Source organism: Cricetulus griseus, chromosome 3 (assembly GCF_003668045.3).
Source record: "Cricetulus griseus strain 17A/GY chromosome 3, alternate assembly CriGri-PICRH-1.0, whole genome shotgun sequence".
NCBI lineage: Eukaryota > Metazoa > Chordata > Mammalia > Rodentia > Cricetidae > Cricetulus > Cricetulus griseus.
In genome coordinates, this window is record NC_048596.1 from 146,813,813 (window position 1) to 146,828,528 (window position 14,716).

Consider the following 14,716-nt stretch of genomic DNA (forward strand, 5'->3'; position numbering starts at 1 on the left):
ATGGAAGAACCAGAACGTGTTTCCATCATAACAGTCTTGGGCCCCGAGAAGTAAAGCAGCCTTTGGGGATACACCTAAGAATATGCTGAGCTTGGCAGGCTCTGAAAGCAACCAGACTCCATGGCCAATTTCTCTCTACTATTTCTGCACATCAAGCACTAAGGAGCAAATTCACACTCAGATCTCTGAAACAGTGAGCGATGGTGAGATGTCAGCTACACAGAAGTTTCTGGCCCAGTAACCTCCAGGGTGGCATTACTGTCATTGTCATCATCTGGGCATCACTGTGATTCACCGGGTTCCTTCAACAGAGAAAAATGAGCCTTGGTGGAGAGAGAAGTTTATCCAAGGAAAGTGGGATGGGCCCAGGTACAGAAAGGGCATACATTCACTAATATATTCAGCAAGTGCTTATCAAGTTTCTGATAAATTAGTGGGCAGTCTACTAGCCAAGGGGGCCAGCAGATTTCTGGCGATGTCCTAGAATGTCAGGGTGCTTTAGAAGTTAACATTTGGTGGGCTCTATGCTCTTCTGTGAGTCACTGGAGTATGGTCCACGGGAAAGGGGGAAAAGAGGAGCAGCAGGGGAGGGAGAGGAAATGGAGAAGATAAGTAAATAGAAGGTAGCAGTAAGAAAGATACAGGCTGTGCCTGGAATAACACAACCTGTTTTTAGAGATAGCGGAAGACTAAGAGCATCAGGGAAGACTGCAGAGAAATGGTTTCTTTCTCTGCCCACCAACTCAGCAGCTATGGTTTGCCTGTACAAGATGAAGCCAGTCAACATTCTAACATGGAGGGTGCGGGGATTCATGAGTTCCCATTCCCAACTGAGGAGCTATGGGAGAGGGAGAGGGCATTTTCTTGAAGGGTGTGGCCTCTGGTAGGTTGACTACACTCCAGTGGATTTCCCCACAGCCAGAGTATAAGGACCCCAGAAACTGAAACCCAAGTTAATTACTTTTTAAAAAGGATACAAAGGTGAGGGGTAGGAACATGGAGGTGGGTAGGTCTGAGAGGAGTTAAGGGGAGGAATGGGAGGGATATGATCAAAATACATTGTATGAAATTCTCAATAAAACTATTAAAAAAATAAACCGCGGCCATGTGAGCAAAGTTCTAGTGGTGGAACAGAAAAGGGAGGAACTGCCCACTGGAGAGCTTCAGAGATCAGCGGTACACAGGCTTCAGGGTGTGCGTGAAGGGGAGCTGAGCTGAGCTGATGGCAAGCATTACTCGGGTCTAGCTGGTCATGTCCTCAAACATGCCGATGCATAGTCCTGCCTCAGTCTGCAGCTTGGAGGCACTACCTACTCAGAATTACCGCTGCCACCTGTCTGAGGGAATTCCATGGGTTGATACACTAGGAATATCAGAAAGGAGGCAGCCCGAGAAGTGGGAATCACCCCATCACCAGGGCAGACAGCATCATTTGCTGGCACATATCAAACAGTCCACCAGTTTCCATGGTGCAGGATAAAGTTAATGCCTAAACTTTTCACACACATGACATGTGACCCTTTCTGTAACCCTCAGGCTACTGTGGCCAAGAGAAGGCAGGGGTCACTGAGATACGGTTCAAACTAGAGTGTGTGTGTTGCTCATGTTCTCACTTTCCCACTGTAACACCCCTAGTAGGGGTGGGGTTTGGTTCCATTTGACATCAACAGTGCACATTTACCTGTCAGGCAGAAAGGCTCTTCCCTGAGCCTGCCATCTGTGTAGGGGAACCTGGAGTTCCGAGTCTAGCCTGCACTGGCCACCTCCGACGCCAGAGGGCGCTGCGTCAGCTCGAACGCAACCTTGCTGTTGCGCATGCGTTCACGATGCGGGGGGGGGGGGGAGGAGCGGTGCCAGTCCCACGTGACCCGGAAGCGCTCTCGGGTCAGCGCACGACCGGCGTCTCAGTTGCTTCGTGGCTACCGCGCGCCCGCGCTCGCTACTGGCTCCGGTGCCGCGCTGTGCGGCCGCGCGCTTGGTCGGCGGCCATGTGTTCGCTGGCGGCGGGGAACGGTGGGTCCCTCGCGTGGGCGGCGGGGCAAGGGCGAGCGAGCGAGAGGGCGGGCTGGCGCGGGTCCGGGTGCTGACTGTGTGCTCCGCAGGCCAAGGCGCCGACCTGGGGCCGGAGCCCCCAGAGCTGTCGGACAGCGGAGACGACGCCGGTTGGGAGGACGAGGACGCTGAGCCCGCGCACGGCCGGCAGCACACGCCCTGCCTGTTCTGTGACAGGTTCGTGCCCGCGTGGAAAGCGCGCCGCGGAACTAGCGAGCACGTGGCGGGCCGGAGGCCCTGGCCCACGCGTGGCTGCTGATTGACAGGGACCGCTCACGTGGCCCGGGGGGCGGAGCCTGGAGTCGCTATGGTTTTGTCTCTTCAGCCCTGGCAACCCTCACCCCCACCTCCAACACACAGATCCTAATACCGTTCACTCTGGAGGCTGAGGCAGGAGAATGGCCACGACTCCCAGGCCAACCTGAGCTACCTAGCTAGACCTCATCTCAAACCAAAAAACCACACTTTAGTCTTAAATCAGGGATGGAGTCCTCTGTTTCCATGAAGGCACAGTATGGGTAGTTTTAATCCTGTTACTTGGGTAACAGATTTTGGGAGTGCATAGTCTGGAAGAGAGCTTTTGTTTCTACCATCCTGTAATATGACTTGGAATGTTCCATTGAGCCATTTAAACAGCCCTGTCTCACCTCCATGATTGAGGGAGGGATTGATGCCTTTTGTTCTTAGGGGAAATGTGGCAACAGAGCCCCCTACTTGTTCAAAGTCATGAAGCTTCGGTTTATATTCCCATTACACACCTTCTTTCCACTTAATGTCCTCCATCTTAGTTTCAAGAAAGTGACTTCGGGGTGTGTGGGCATGAAAAAGGGGTGTTTGACATTGACCAGTGCTGCTGAGCCTCCGGTATTAGGGGCATATGTAGACTGGTGATGTAGAGCGTAGAGCGTTCCTATTGGAGAGGAGAAATGACTACACACTATTTATTGAGCCTCCATAGTGCAGTGCCCTATGATAGGCTGTGAGGACAACCCAAATGACCTATCTTGGCAAACATTTGTTGAGAATTACCTGTGTGCTAGGCAGACAGAAGAAGGCAGCTTCTGCTGTATATCCTTGTCTTTCATGTCCTTCAGTGTTGGAGGTTACATACAACGAGGTGTTACTCTTCACATTGCAAGGCAGGTGCTGTGTGACAACCAGGGTCACTTGAATTCTGGCACTCTGAGAATGTGCCAGATGTGCAGTTGTGTGCTTTGAGTCTAAAAGCATGTGCCGTGCCGTTTCATTGGGAGGAGAAAGAATTAAGTAGGGGACTTTTGTGATTTGAGAGACACACATGGTATTAGAGAAAGCTATGTTACCCAGAAGTCTTTGGGTAATTTGGGGGGCGGGTGGTTAGTATTTTGACTTCCCCCGAAGACTGTCCCAGGAGATTATTGCTTGTCTCTTCAGGTTGTTTTCGTCTGCTGAGGAAACATTTTCACACTGTAAGTTGGAGCATCAATTTAATATTGATAGTATGGTCCATAAACATGGTGAGTATCTCACAAAATAAAGACAAATTTGCTTGTGAAGTTTAGGCTCAAATTTGAAAATTTTCCAGACCCTTCATTTTTCTTTGTGTGTATTTCTCCAAAGTGGATATCAGTGACTTTTTCGATTGCGTTCCACTTCCTGGATTTTGAGGCAGGGTCTCACATTTGAACTCTTAGCTTGGAGACCTAGCTGGTCTCTGCTTCCCAAGCCTTGACACTGTAAGAGGCCACCACTCTGCCTGGTGTTTTATGTGGTGGCAAACTCCCGGCCTCATGCTTGTCACGATCACCCATTTAGCCACACAAGTCTGACAGCCTGAGTTTGCTTCCCTAAGACTCACAAAAGTGGAAGAACACAGCCAGTACACACACCTATCACCCCCTCCTTGACATGAATTCCATACTCCCACATCAAACATTCTAATAATTAAAAAATGCAAGAGAAGCACTATGGCTATTTCACAGATAAAATATTTGCAAGTATCAAATTTGCAGTTTCTAATTCTTTTTTTGTTTTTTGGAGACAGGGTTCCTTTTTTTTTTTTTTTTTTGAGACAGGGTTTCTCTTATTGCTTTGGAGCCTGTCCTGGAACTCACTCTGTAGACCAGGCTGGCCTTGAACTTACAGAGATCCGCCTGCCTCTGCCTCCTGAGTGCTGGGATTAAAGGTGTGTGCCACCAATGCCCAGCCAGTTTCTAATTCTTAATACCAAATTCCAAATAGAAGTGATACTTTAGAAGTCAGAGATATCTCATTGGAGGAGCATTTACATATCAGTTAAAACAAATATATTAACATCAGTGAATTGTCTTTTCTTCCATTTAGGACTTGAATTTTATGGATACATTAAACTAATAAATTTTATTAGACTTAAGGTAAGTTTGAAACTTAATAATTTTATATGGGAATTTATGATGTTCTCAGAGGTTGCCATGGCACTGTGCTGATTGTTTAATTGAATATGAATGGTTGTTTCATTTGGCATTTTTCATATTGTGGGAATTGTGGACGTGAGGAAAGAGCACAGGTAGCTCCAGGTAGGGGTGTCGCTGTTTACTGTTGTCATGTTTAACTGTGTTGAATCAGTACTGTTCAAAAAGCAATTGTCAGGTAAAAGGAGAACTGTCAGCATTCTGTATAATTAAGTAATGTCTAGTCTGATTCCAAGTACTTTGGATGTACTTTTTTGTTTTATTTTTTCACAGTTTATTCTCTTCTTTAAAATTTCTATTTTATTTTCTGTGTATGAATGTTCTGCCTGAATTCCTTGTGCCTGCAGAAGCCAGAAGAAGAGGATGTTGGGTTCTCTGGAACTTGGTTTACAGATGGCTATGAGCCATTGTGTGGGTGCTGGAAATTAAACCCATGTCCTTTGAAAGAAGAACAGCCACTGCTTTTAACCTTTGAGCCATCTTTTAACCTCTGACCCATCTCTCCTACATTGTTTAATTTTTTTTTCAAACATTTTATTCTCTGTCCTATTTAAATGAATGTTTGAGCTGGGCTCACTTTCCCTGCATCAGACAATATGAGAATATACTCCAGCCATTTAAGATGGCAGGTAAACACAGATGTGCAGTCTTGTGCAGTATTGAGTTCTTTTTTTTTTTTTTTTTTTTTTTTTTTTTGCTTAAGTTCCCCACTCTTTTTTAGAGAGCTTTGTCATTACATTCAATGAATACGGTGTGCTTTAACTTCATATCCAGAATCCTACGGTTGAGTATATGAATTCCATATACAACCCTGTGCCTTGGGAGAAAGATGAGTACCTGAAGCCAGTGTTGGAAGATGACCTTTTGCTTCAGTTTGGTAAGGTGAATTTTTATCTATTTTAGCTAGCCTCAGGCCATTTGTTACAACAAATGAAAGCAAAATGTTTTGTGAAAATGGACCTTAATTGTCCCCTCAACCCCTGCCCTACAAGACATTTTTTTTCCCCTTGTTTTACCTGGTCGATTAAACAGATAATTCTGAAAATAACCAGTTTGTAAGTTTTAAGTTGGCTGATGTTCTGGGAGGCATGATGAAGTATTGTGCCAGCCAGCTCTCTCTCTTTCTGGCCTGCACTTCCTGGTTTTGTTCTGTATGTCCACACTGTGTATACTATCCACTCTTTAGTTGTAGTTATAGGATTGACTGTTGCAGTACCACCCTGCTCATGTTCAAGTAGTCCTTTCAGAAGAGTATATTCATATATTTTTTACTATAGCATCTTGTTATATTTGTCATTGTTAATTTATTTCTGTGTCTTATTTATTGTTTAAACTTTATGATGGATATGCAGTATGATGAGGAAAACATGGTTCATAGAAGGTTCAGTGTCAGGCACTATAGATCAACCCTCCATAGATAATGGCTTCATCTCCAAGGACCTCAGCAGGCTGTGAGTTTTCACAGAAAGAGTGAATCACAGGTCTGGGATATTGCTGAGCTGATGAGTGCTTGCCTGTCATATCCTAGGTTTGACCCCAAAGCCAAAGCACTGCCAGCCTCAACAAGACTGTACTCCCAATCATTGTGTTAGATTTACTCTCTCATTCCAAATAGACATACACAGTATTTATTGTAGCATTGTACCTTATTTCAAAATATGGAAAGAAACTAAATGCCCCCTCAGAAAGGAGTGGCTGAGTAAATTGTGGGCAACCACACTTGGAGCAAATAGCTTAAAGAGAACAGGCATCTCTGACTGCCGTAGAGTACCTGACAGAATTCAGTGCTTCATGCAGTAGGCCCACACTCTACTGTTGCTGTTTACTGCTTCTCTTTCCCTTCAGTTTATAAGATAAACATCACTGAATGGTGCTGCATATTACTATTAAATTATGACTAATTTTTATTATAGCCAAAATAAAACCAGGATTGCCAAAGAGCTTGAATTTGGAAACAAAATACAAAGTAAGAATTTGTATTAGTTTTGTAGTTAATGTGACCAGATTTCTCAAAAGATGCAATTGGAGGGAGGGATAGCTTATTCTGCCTGACCATTTGAAAGGAACATTCCACACTGGTAGGGAAGGCATTGCATAAGCAGCTGGTCACATTGGGTCTACATCAGTAGTCTAGACTGGATAGGAGGTGGGGCTTAGGGTGAGGTCAGAGAGATGGCACAGAGGTTAAGAACATACACTGCCCCTTTGGTTCCCAGAACCCACATGGCAGGTCACAACGAACTCTAACTCCAGTTTCAAGGGATACAACACCCTCTTTTGGCCTGTGTGAGTACCTGCATGTATATGATGCACAGACAGACTACATAAATTCAAATAAATAAAACTTAAAAGCTTATTGTCATCTCCCATTAGCCCACTTCCTGTAGTGGCTGTACAGCTTTCAGAACAGTGCACCAGCTGGGGACTGAGTGGTCTGTGAATGGAGGTAGTGTCGCAGCACTGTGTGTGTCAGGGTTCAGCTTGGGCTTCTCCTGGAGAAGCAGTGTGCCTGGTTATCTTAGCTGTTGGGTCCCAACCCTGAAGAAGTGTCTTCATAAGTATCACAGAAGAAATCCAAATGGGGGCCAAGTCCTCCTCCCCAGTCTTGCATGGAGGAGGACAGTGTCACCAGTGTTTGTTGTTTTAGGTAGGCCTGAAAGTTCTTGAAATCTGATGATTCTGGGGTTTCTTAAGACTCACTGGCTCCAACTCTGTTTGCAGGATTATTTCTTTAGTACGAGTTAATGATGAAATTAAAGATTAAATCAAGATTTTTTTTTTTTTTTTTTGCTTATTTTTGTTTTTCAAGACAGGGTTTCTCTGTGTAGTCCTGGCTGTCCTGGAACTCACTCTGTAGACCAGGCTGGCCTTGAACTCATAATATTCACCTTTAATCCTCTGCTGGGATTAAAAGCATGTACCACCACTTCCCAACAAGATATGGATGTTTTAACCTAAAATTTTGGCCGCATCATAATATCAATAGAAAAGTGTTAGTGTCTTGCCTGGGATGGGAAGGTTTTGGGTATGTAGAAGTCCTTATCTATACTCCGTCCTTAAGGAATGACCTGTCTTCCTCATTTGATGAAGGTGTGGTTGAGTGTAACCTTCAGGGTGCAGGGTTGTGATCCTGTCTGTGAACACAGACATTATGAAAAGGCTGTCGAAGTCAAGCACATTAGCATCCTACATTTACCCACCATTTTTATGTGCGATGAGAACATAACAATGTTCTCTGTTGTTTTGGCACATGTCACGTATACATCAAGGAATCAGCTGTAGTCATATTCGTGAGAAGTCCTGAATGTATTCATCTGAAGTAAAAGCTTACAGCCCTAGGTATGGAGGCACAACTCTTTCTCTCTGCCTCTATAGGGTCTGTTTTAAATGCACTTCTGAGTGAGATCTTGTGTTTTCCCTATGGTATTGGTGTGTTTTCCTTCACACACTACCCTCTAGGCTCATTCTTGTTGCACCCAGCAAGATTACCTATGTGCCCGAGCAAGCGATATCTGCCATTCAGGGACTAAGGACAAAGGCTGGGAGGTGGCTTTGTTAGGATCAAGAACCTGGGCGTAAGTCGGGTGTGGAGTTTTCTCTTCTCCAATACATACCTGTATGGCTTTTGAGTTGGTCACTTAGCTTTTTTTGAAATTTATTTTCCCTGAAGTAGGAATAACTATTTGCATTTCAGGTTTGTTTTTGAGAGTGAGGTGTGATGTAAACACTGGAACTTCTCCCAGTGTTTGGTTCAGTGTACCCGTGCATGACTATATTCAGTTTAGCTAGCTAATGGAAAGCAGATCTCATACTCCCTGAGATCAAATCAGGGAGCTTGGATGTCAAGTATGTGAAATGTGCTTTTAATTTTTCTTACTTGACCATTGTAGGCACTTAGGCCCTTTATTCCCAGCCTGTTTGTCCCCACTGTGCTGCTGTGAGGTGGCCTGATAATGAAGTCCACTCTCCTTTTAGATGTAGAAGATCTTTATGAGCCAGTGGCGACTCCTTTCTCATACCCCAATGGACTCAGTGAAAATACAACCGTTGTTGAGAAACTGAAGCACATGGAGGCGCGGGCGCTGTCTGCTGAGGCTGCATTGGCTCGAGCACGTGAGGATCTGCAGAAAATGAAGTAACTACCTGTCCAACCAGACACTGCTTTAGGTGTAGTGTAGTTAATGGCAAGAACACTTGGGATGCTAGACACTCAGTGTATATATTTACTTTAGGAGTACTAAAGACATGCAGCATTGCAGCATTTCATAGTGTGTGAATATATATTTCTCTAGAATTGCATTTTTATGTATATATTTACTTTAGGAGTATTAAAGACACGCAGCATTTCATAGTGTGTGAATATAGAGTACTCTAGATCGCATTTTTATGCACCTGTGAGTACTTCATAATTTGCATGTGTGGCTCTTCTAATTTCCTCTTGAATATTTGTTTTTAATATTTCCTGTCTTTCAAGTTTCTTGTTTCTAGTTGGTTTCTCCTCTTTAATTGTCCTATCCTAGATTTTCAGAAATGGAAGAATTATTATTTTTTAGGTGTTGGGAAAATACAGTGTTGAAATGTTGTTTTTAAAAAATTAAAATGTGACAGTAGTGTGGAATTTGACCAAAGAATCATATAGATGGGGGCAGTTTTTACCCCACTGAGTTCTCATTCTCCAGGAGTCTTGCATCTCCTGGGGGACCTTGTTAGTCTAGAGGTGGGCACATGTGTGTCTATAGTATGTCCACTTCCCAGCTTCTGTCTTCTGGATCTGTATGCTGGTTGCTAGTACCTCAGTTCCTATTTGATGGCTAGCCAGAATGTCTTGTGCTAGGGAGATCAGAGTCCATCCAGGTTCCTAGTCCTTTTATGCTTGGGAACTTAGTCACCTATCACCAGCTAAACTTTTTACCCTTTTGTCCTCACTCTTGTGTACATTGGAGATCACTAATATGTCACCACCTGAGTGTGAGAACTGGAGTTGGTAGGGTCAGCTAACTTGGGTCTGCTTTCTGCTCATTTAACCCGTTTTAAGAACACTCAGAACAGTAGGAAAAATACATTTGAATAAAGCAGTGCATTGACGGGTTACCCAGATACTGCTTCAGATCCAGCAGAGGGCGCCGTCGGGGCTTCATCTAGAAAAGGATTTAAGATGCTGGGCACACTGTCCCCCTCCTCCTCCCTTTTCTCATCCTCCAGCCTTGCCTTTTCTCATGGTCCAATAAACCTGTCTCAAGGGTGTATTTCAAATTGATTACAGACAATTTGCTCAGGACTTTGTGATGAACGTAGATGTCAGAACCTGCTCCTCCACAACTGCCATTGCAGACCTGCAAGAGGATGAAGATGGTGTCTACTTCAGCTCCTACGGGCATTATGGGATACATGAAGAAATGCTAAAGGTTGGACAGAGTTCATGTGCATCAAATCTGCCAAGGGAGAACCTACAGAATAGGCCTTAATGCTCTTCGTGTGTGTGTGTGTGTGTGTGTGTGTGTGTGTGTGTGTTCATGTGCATCAAATCTGCCAAGGAGAACCTACAGAATAGGCCTTAATGCTCTTTGTGTGTGTGTGTGTGTGTGTGTTATACCCCTGGGGCTTAGATGAGTGCTCCTCAGATGAAAAGATTACAAAGGTGTCAACTCCCTTCCTATTTAAGTCAGTATTCATCTTTTCTTTATGAAGCCACTTTTTCCTTGAAATTGAACATTGGGAAAAACAACTGCTTGTGGTTCTGGTCTTCTCAGGTACATCTACAGTGTTAAGTAAGAAGTAAATGGCATGGTTGTTTTTTAACATGGAAAAATAGCAATGCTGACTTGGTCTGGGCAAGTAACCATCTTATAAAGTTTAATTTAAAATAGTTTTCACAGTATTCATGGTGACTGACTTATAACTCACAGAATCACTGATAATAAAGAAATGTTTCCTGATGTGGTCAGACCTGGTATTTGAATCTCTTCAGTTTTGATAGTCATAGTAGTAATGTCCATATAAGATAGAAGTAGTTTCTAACTTTACTTACTGACAGTACATTTTTATCAAATATTAAAGATAACATAAAATAGAACAAATTTTGGATTGTAAAATTTTTAGGTGTTTATCTCTAGGAATTTCAGATGTTACCTTCTCTTTTCCTAAAATTAATCAATTAAAAATCCTTTCTAAAGCCTCATTCCAAAGATTATTCTATTTAAAGGAAGCCCAAGACCTTTAAAGCAGTGTCATGCCATTAATACCATATATCATTTGCTGTCATCTGGGTAATGATGGCATAGCACCACAGACAGTATATAATTACAGACAGTATCATATAAATGAGACTAATTGTGTAAAAGAAATTTGCATGCTCTTGTTTTTATCTAAGTTGTTCGTTTATAAATAAAGTCAGATATTGGGGTAAAAACCTGATAAATCACAGAGTGCAGGAAGAGCAACCTGGAGAGCCAGCAAGTGCATCTTTCTCCACATATCCCAGACTAAAAAAGACTGTAAATCTTTAAGTCTCTCCCTACTCCTTCCTGTGTGTCTTCTCTATCAGTTTCCTTGGGTCCTCTGTATTCTTTATGGCTAATCAACTAGTTGCTGGCTCTGTCCCCAATCCAAGGTTAATTGTATTAACACAGTCTCAGAGTTTCACAGTGTGATCAAATATCCTGAAACAGCATGCTTCATATTTGGGTTATAACTTTTTCTGTAAAGATGATAAAATAGCCATCTAAGCCCAGTTAGCTATTTTAGATCTCTTGTTAACTTAGTGCTTCATGCCCTTTGTATATTTGGTGTGGAACTTGTGTAGCCTTTTCCAGACAGGCCATGGTCACTGAAAGTTCTGTGGATGGAAGTGTTCCTAATTGTACTGATCAGAGAAGGCTGCTTTGCATAGAACAAAGCTCTGCCTAGGACTCTTGTGCCTGTGTGTCAGTGACTAGAGACTGTGACATGTGACCAATGCGAAACTCCTGGATGTACACGAAGACTCCAGCTGATAGGCTGTTTATCTTTAGAGGATCACTTAGGCACTGTCTCTGACTCAGTTTCCCTTTCTGTGGTACAGGATTGCTCTTGTTGATGTTAATGGGTTTGATATTGGTTACGATAAGAAGTAGCTATGCCTTGGAGCAGGCATTTCAGTTTTTAACCAGATCAGGTCTCAGCACAAAGAAACTGTTCAGTGGTATCTTGCTACTATGGAAAACCTACCCAATTCTGACAAGTAATTTCAGATTGGAAAGCACTTAGTATAAGGTATTTTATAGACTAATTGGTGAGTTTTCTTGTTTGGTCACAGACATTTTATCGTAATTGCAATCTCATTTCTAGGGCTTGGATGAATGTAATTGTTTAAGTTTTAAAGACACAGGTGAGGGGGTGTGGGTTAAATGAACTTTAGATAGCTCTTGCTACTCTGGGCCTTTGAAGAAGGGTTGTTGGCTGTAATGCAGATCTGAGCTGCTCCCCAGTCTGCCTGTGTTTGCTATGGCAGTCACTGTCTGGGTGCACAGGCATGCTGGTCACTGTGCTGTTTAATAGCATGAAGTGCGGGTGCTTATTATGTTGTCTCCTTATACCTGCAGTTGTCCCGGGCTTTGTGTTCTCCTTCATATGCCAGTGCATCCTGAGGTGTTATGTGTGGGTATAAAATTACAGCGTGTGGCTTAAGGACAATGTAGAGTCCATATCTCCAGGCAGGTACTCTGGAGGCTCTTTTCTCAAAGTGAACTCTAGTTTGGAAAATTCCCTCCATGATGATCATGCAGGAAGGGTGCAAAGTATAGTCCAAATGAGGACCTGCTAGTTGCTCAAACCCTAGGTAGAACTGCAGACAATGGTCAACCTACAGTAGGTGAAAGCCAGAGTGACACATCTTGTTTTGAGGGATGGAGCTGAGCTCCTTTCATCTTCACACATGGCTCCTGTGCATCAGAGCTCTGATTTTGTTCCTTTGCTTCTGGCACCTTCCAAATTATATTCTGCACTCTTGTTAGTCTTCTGTTAGAATAAATCTTCAGAACGTTTGTTCTGTTTTGAGGGTTTTCATTGTTTGAGACAGGGTCTCAGGTAGCTTAGGCTGGCCTGAGACTCTATGCAGCCAAGGATGACCTTGAACTCTTAACCTTTCAGCCCTTACTGCTACATGCTGCAGGGTTACAGGCCTGCACCACTATCTTGGCTTGGAAATGGTTTTCAAGGCCAGTTCTTTAGTAGCTTTCCTATTCATGATTGTGAGTTTTTCTAGCAAAACATCAGTTATTTAGTTGAGACTCTGTGTAATGAGCTCATGAACAATGCAGATGATGGGAGAGTCCACAGAGAGGAGCAGAGCTCAGTCATGTGGCAGTGCAGTTAGGACTGCAGCTGGGATGCTGTTGATCGAGTTGGATGGTAGAGAGGCAGGGTGATTGGTGAGAGCCTTCCAAGGTGCTGTACCTCTGACTGATGTACACTCTGAGTTCTGTTGTTTCAGCAGAAAATGTACAAAAAGGTATGCATTTAAAGGGACGTTTTATTTTTATTTATAAGTTTTCTTTATTCTTAAGAATTTTATATATACAGTTATATATATTATATGTATGATTACACATATACATACACACACACACACACACACACACACACACACACATAGTGAAGCATAATCCTGCCCATCCTCTTTCCCCCCTCAATTTGCCCCATACCCAACACTAATTGGACTTAGGGACTGCCCCCACCTCCCAAAAAAGAGGGAATTAATTTGTAGACAATTGGGTTCTTTTGTTTTGTTTTGTTTTCAGTTTTTTATTTTTCGAGACAGTGTTTCTCTGTAGCTTTTGGAGGCTTTCCTTTAACTTGCTCTGTAGACCAGTAGACCAGAGGTCTGCTTGCCTACAGAGCAAGTTACAGGAAAAAGGCGTGCACCACCATTACCCAGAGGAAATTAATTTTTGAAGATACCTGTTGGAAAGATTTTGAAGGAATTGTCTTTGTTGATATAAGTTTCCTGTTTATTTTGTGGGGAAATGAGAAGACAGGTCACTGTGTATACATTATGTATGGAAAGATAACAAGGTCCAGTGGACAGTTGCAGTTATTTCTCAGTTCTCTTTTGACTGAATCTTTCAAAGTGAGGTAACAGAGTTATTTAATTAGCTTATTTATTTTTGAGTTTTTTGAGACAGGGTTTCTCTGTGTAGCCCTGGCTGTCCTGGAACTCGCTCTGTAGACCAGGCTGGCCTTGAACTCAGAGATCCAACTGCCTCTGCTTCCTGATTGCTAGGATTAAAGGCTTGTGCTACTACTGCCCAGCAGACTGTTTTTATTTTTTCTGTGAAACCCAAAGCTAGAATTTCTCCTTGGTGGCACCTGTTTTGACCATACTCAGTTCTCCTTCCTGGCTGCCGAGCCCTCCCCCACCTCATCTGCAGCCTTTGTGTGTCTGACTTAGGGGTTCAGCTTAGTCACCAGCCAGCAGGAATGTGAGGATGCTGCAGGCCTGCATGGTCACCGCTTATGAGAGACTCCTGAGCATGGAGTCTGGTAATGTGTACCGCGGGGCTCCCATGATTTCCTTCTAGGCCTACAGGCTTTGAAGTATCATTTCCTACTGCAGACATTTCAAGAAACAAAATAGTACTATAAGTCAGATGCTGATGTAGCTTTCTTAGAAAAACTTCATCAGTGTGGATTATTTTATTTTTTCTGTTCCTTTTTTTCTTGTAGCTTCAGTACAGGAACGGGCTCAGCTTAAAGGGTGCCTTTTGTTAGTGTTTATGATCACTTGGTGACCATATGTGGAAAGAGAAAGACATGCATATTTCAAACTAATTGCTAGATCTAACTTTCACTGTTACTTTTTGTATAGTAACTTTTATGTGTTGTTGCTATTTTTGTTCTTTATTGTTTTCTTTTAGAAAGAAAAAAAATTAAATAGCACAGTTTTCCAGGCAGAATGTAGCTGTGGAAGCTAGCAGTGTGTAATACAGCAGCCTAAGTTCATAGAAGAATCATTTGCTCAAACTGTCCCTGTAAACACAGTGCTTTGCTCTCTATCCTAGGACAAAGTCCGCACAGAAAGCTACAGAGATTTCATATACCAAAATCCACACATCTTCAAAGATAAGGTGAGTGAGTGTTGTTGAACCATCCGTCCTGGACGATTGACCCAGGCTGTGCTTCCTAGGAACCTATGATACATGGTTTGTGGTGCTGCATTCTGTCCAAGATGCTGATGGGGCTCCCATTCGGGGGTTCTT

The 14,716-nt window shown here is 43.2% G+C and overlaps 1 protein-coding gene across 1 annotated transcript in view; it reads left to right on the forward strand.

Moving 5' to 3' along the window:
- The first annotated feature begins 1,853 nt into the window (after nucleotides 1–1,853).
- Prmt3 (protein arginine methyltransferase 3) overlaps nucleotides 1,854–14,716 on the forward strand; it is an 80,444-nt gene continuing 67,581 nt past the window's right edge. Inside the window, exons 1-8 of the mRNA XM_027410503.2 lie at nucleotides 1,854–2,013; nucleotides 2,103–2,229; nucleotides 3,466–3,548; nucleotides 4,375–4,424; nucleotides 5,256–5,358; nucleotides 8,457–8,616; nucleotides 9,745–9,886; nucleotides 14,519–14,584. Of these exons, the coding sequence (XP_027266304.1) occupies nucleotides 1,989–2,013; nucleotides 2,103–2,229; nucleotides 3,466–3,548; nucleotides 4,375–4,424; nucleotides 5,256–5,358; nucleotides 8,457–8,616; nucleotides 9,745–9,886; nucleotides 14,519–14,584 (756 nt within the window). The 5' untranslated portion in view covers nucleotides 1,854–1,988. The remainder of the gene's footprint in view (nucleotides 2,014–2,102; nucleotides 2,230–3,465; nucleotides 3,549–4,374; nucleotides 4,425–5,255; nucleotides 5,359–8,456; nucleotides 8,617–9,744; nucleotides 9,887–14,518; nucleotides 14,585–14,716) is intronic.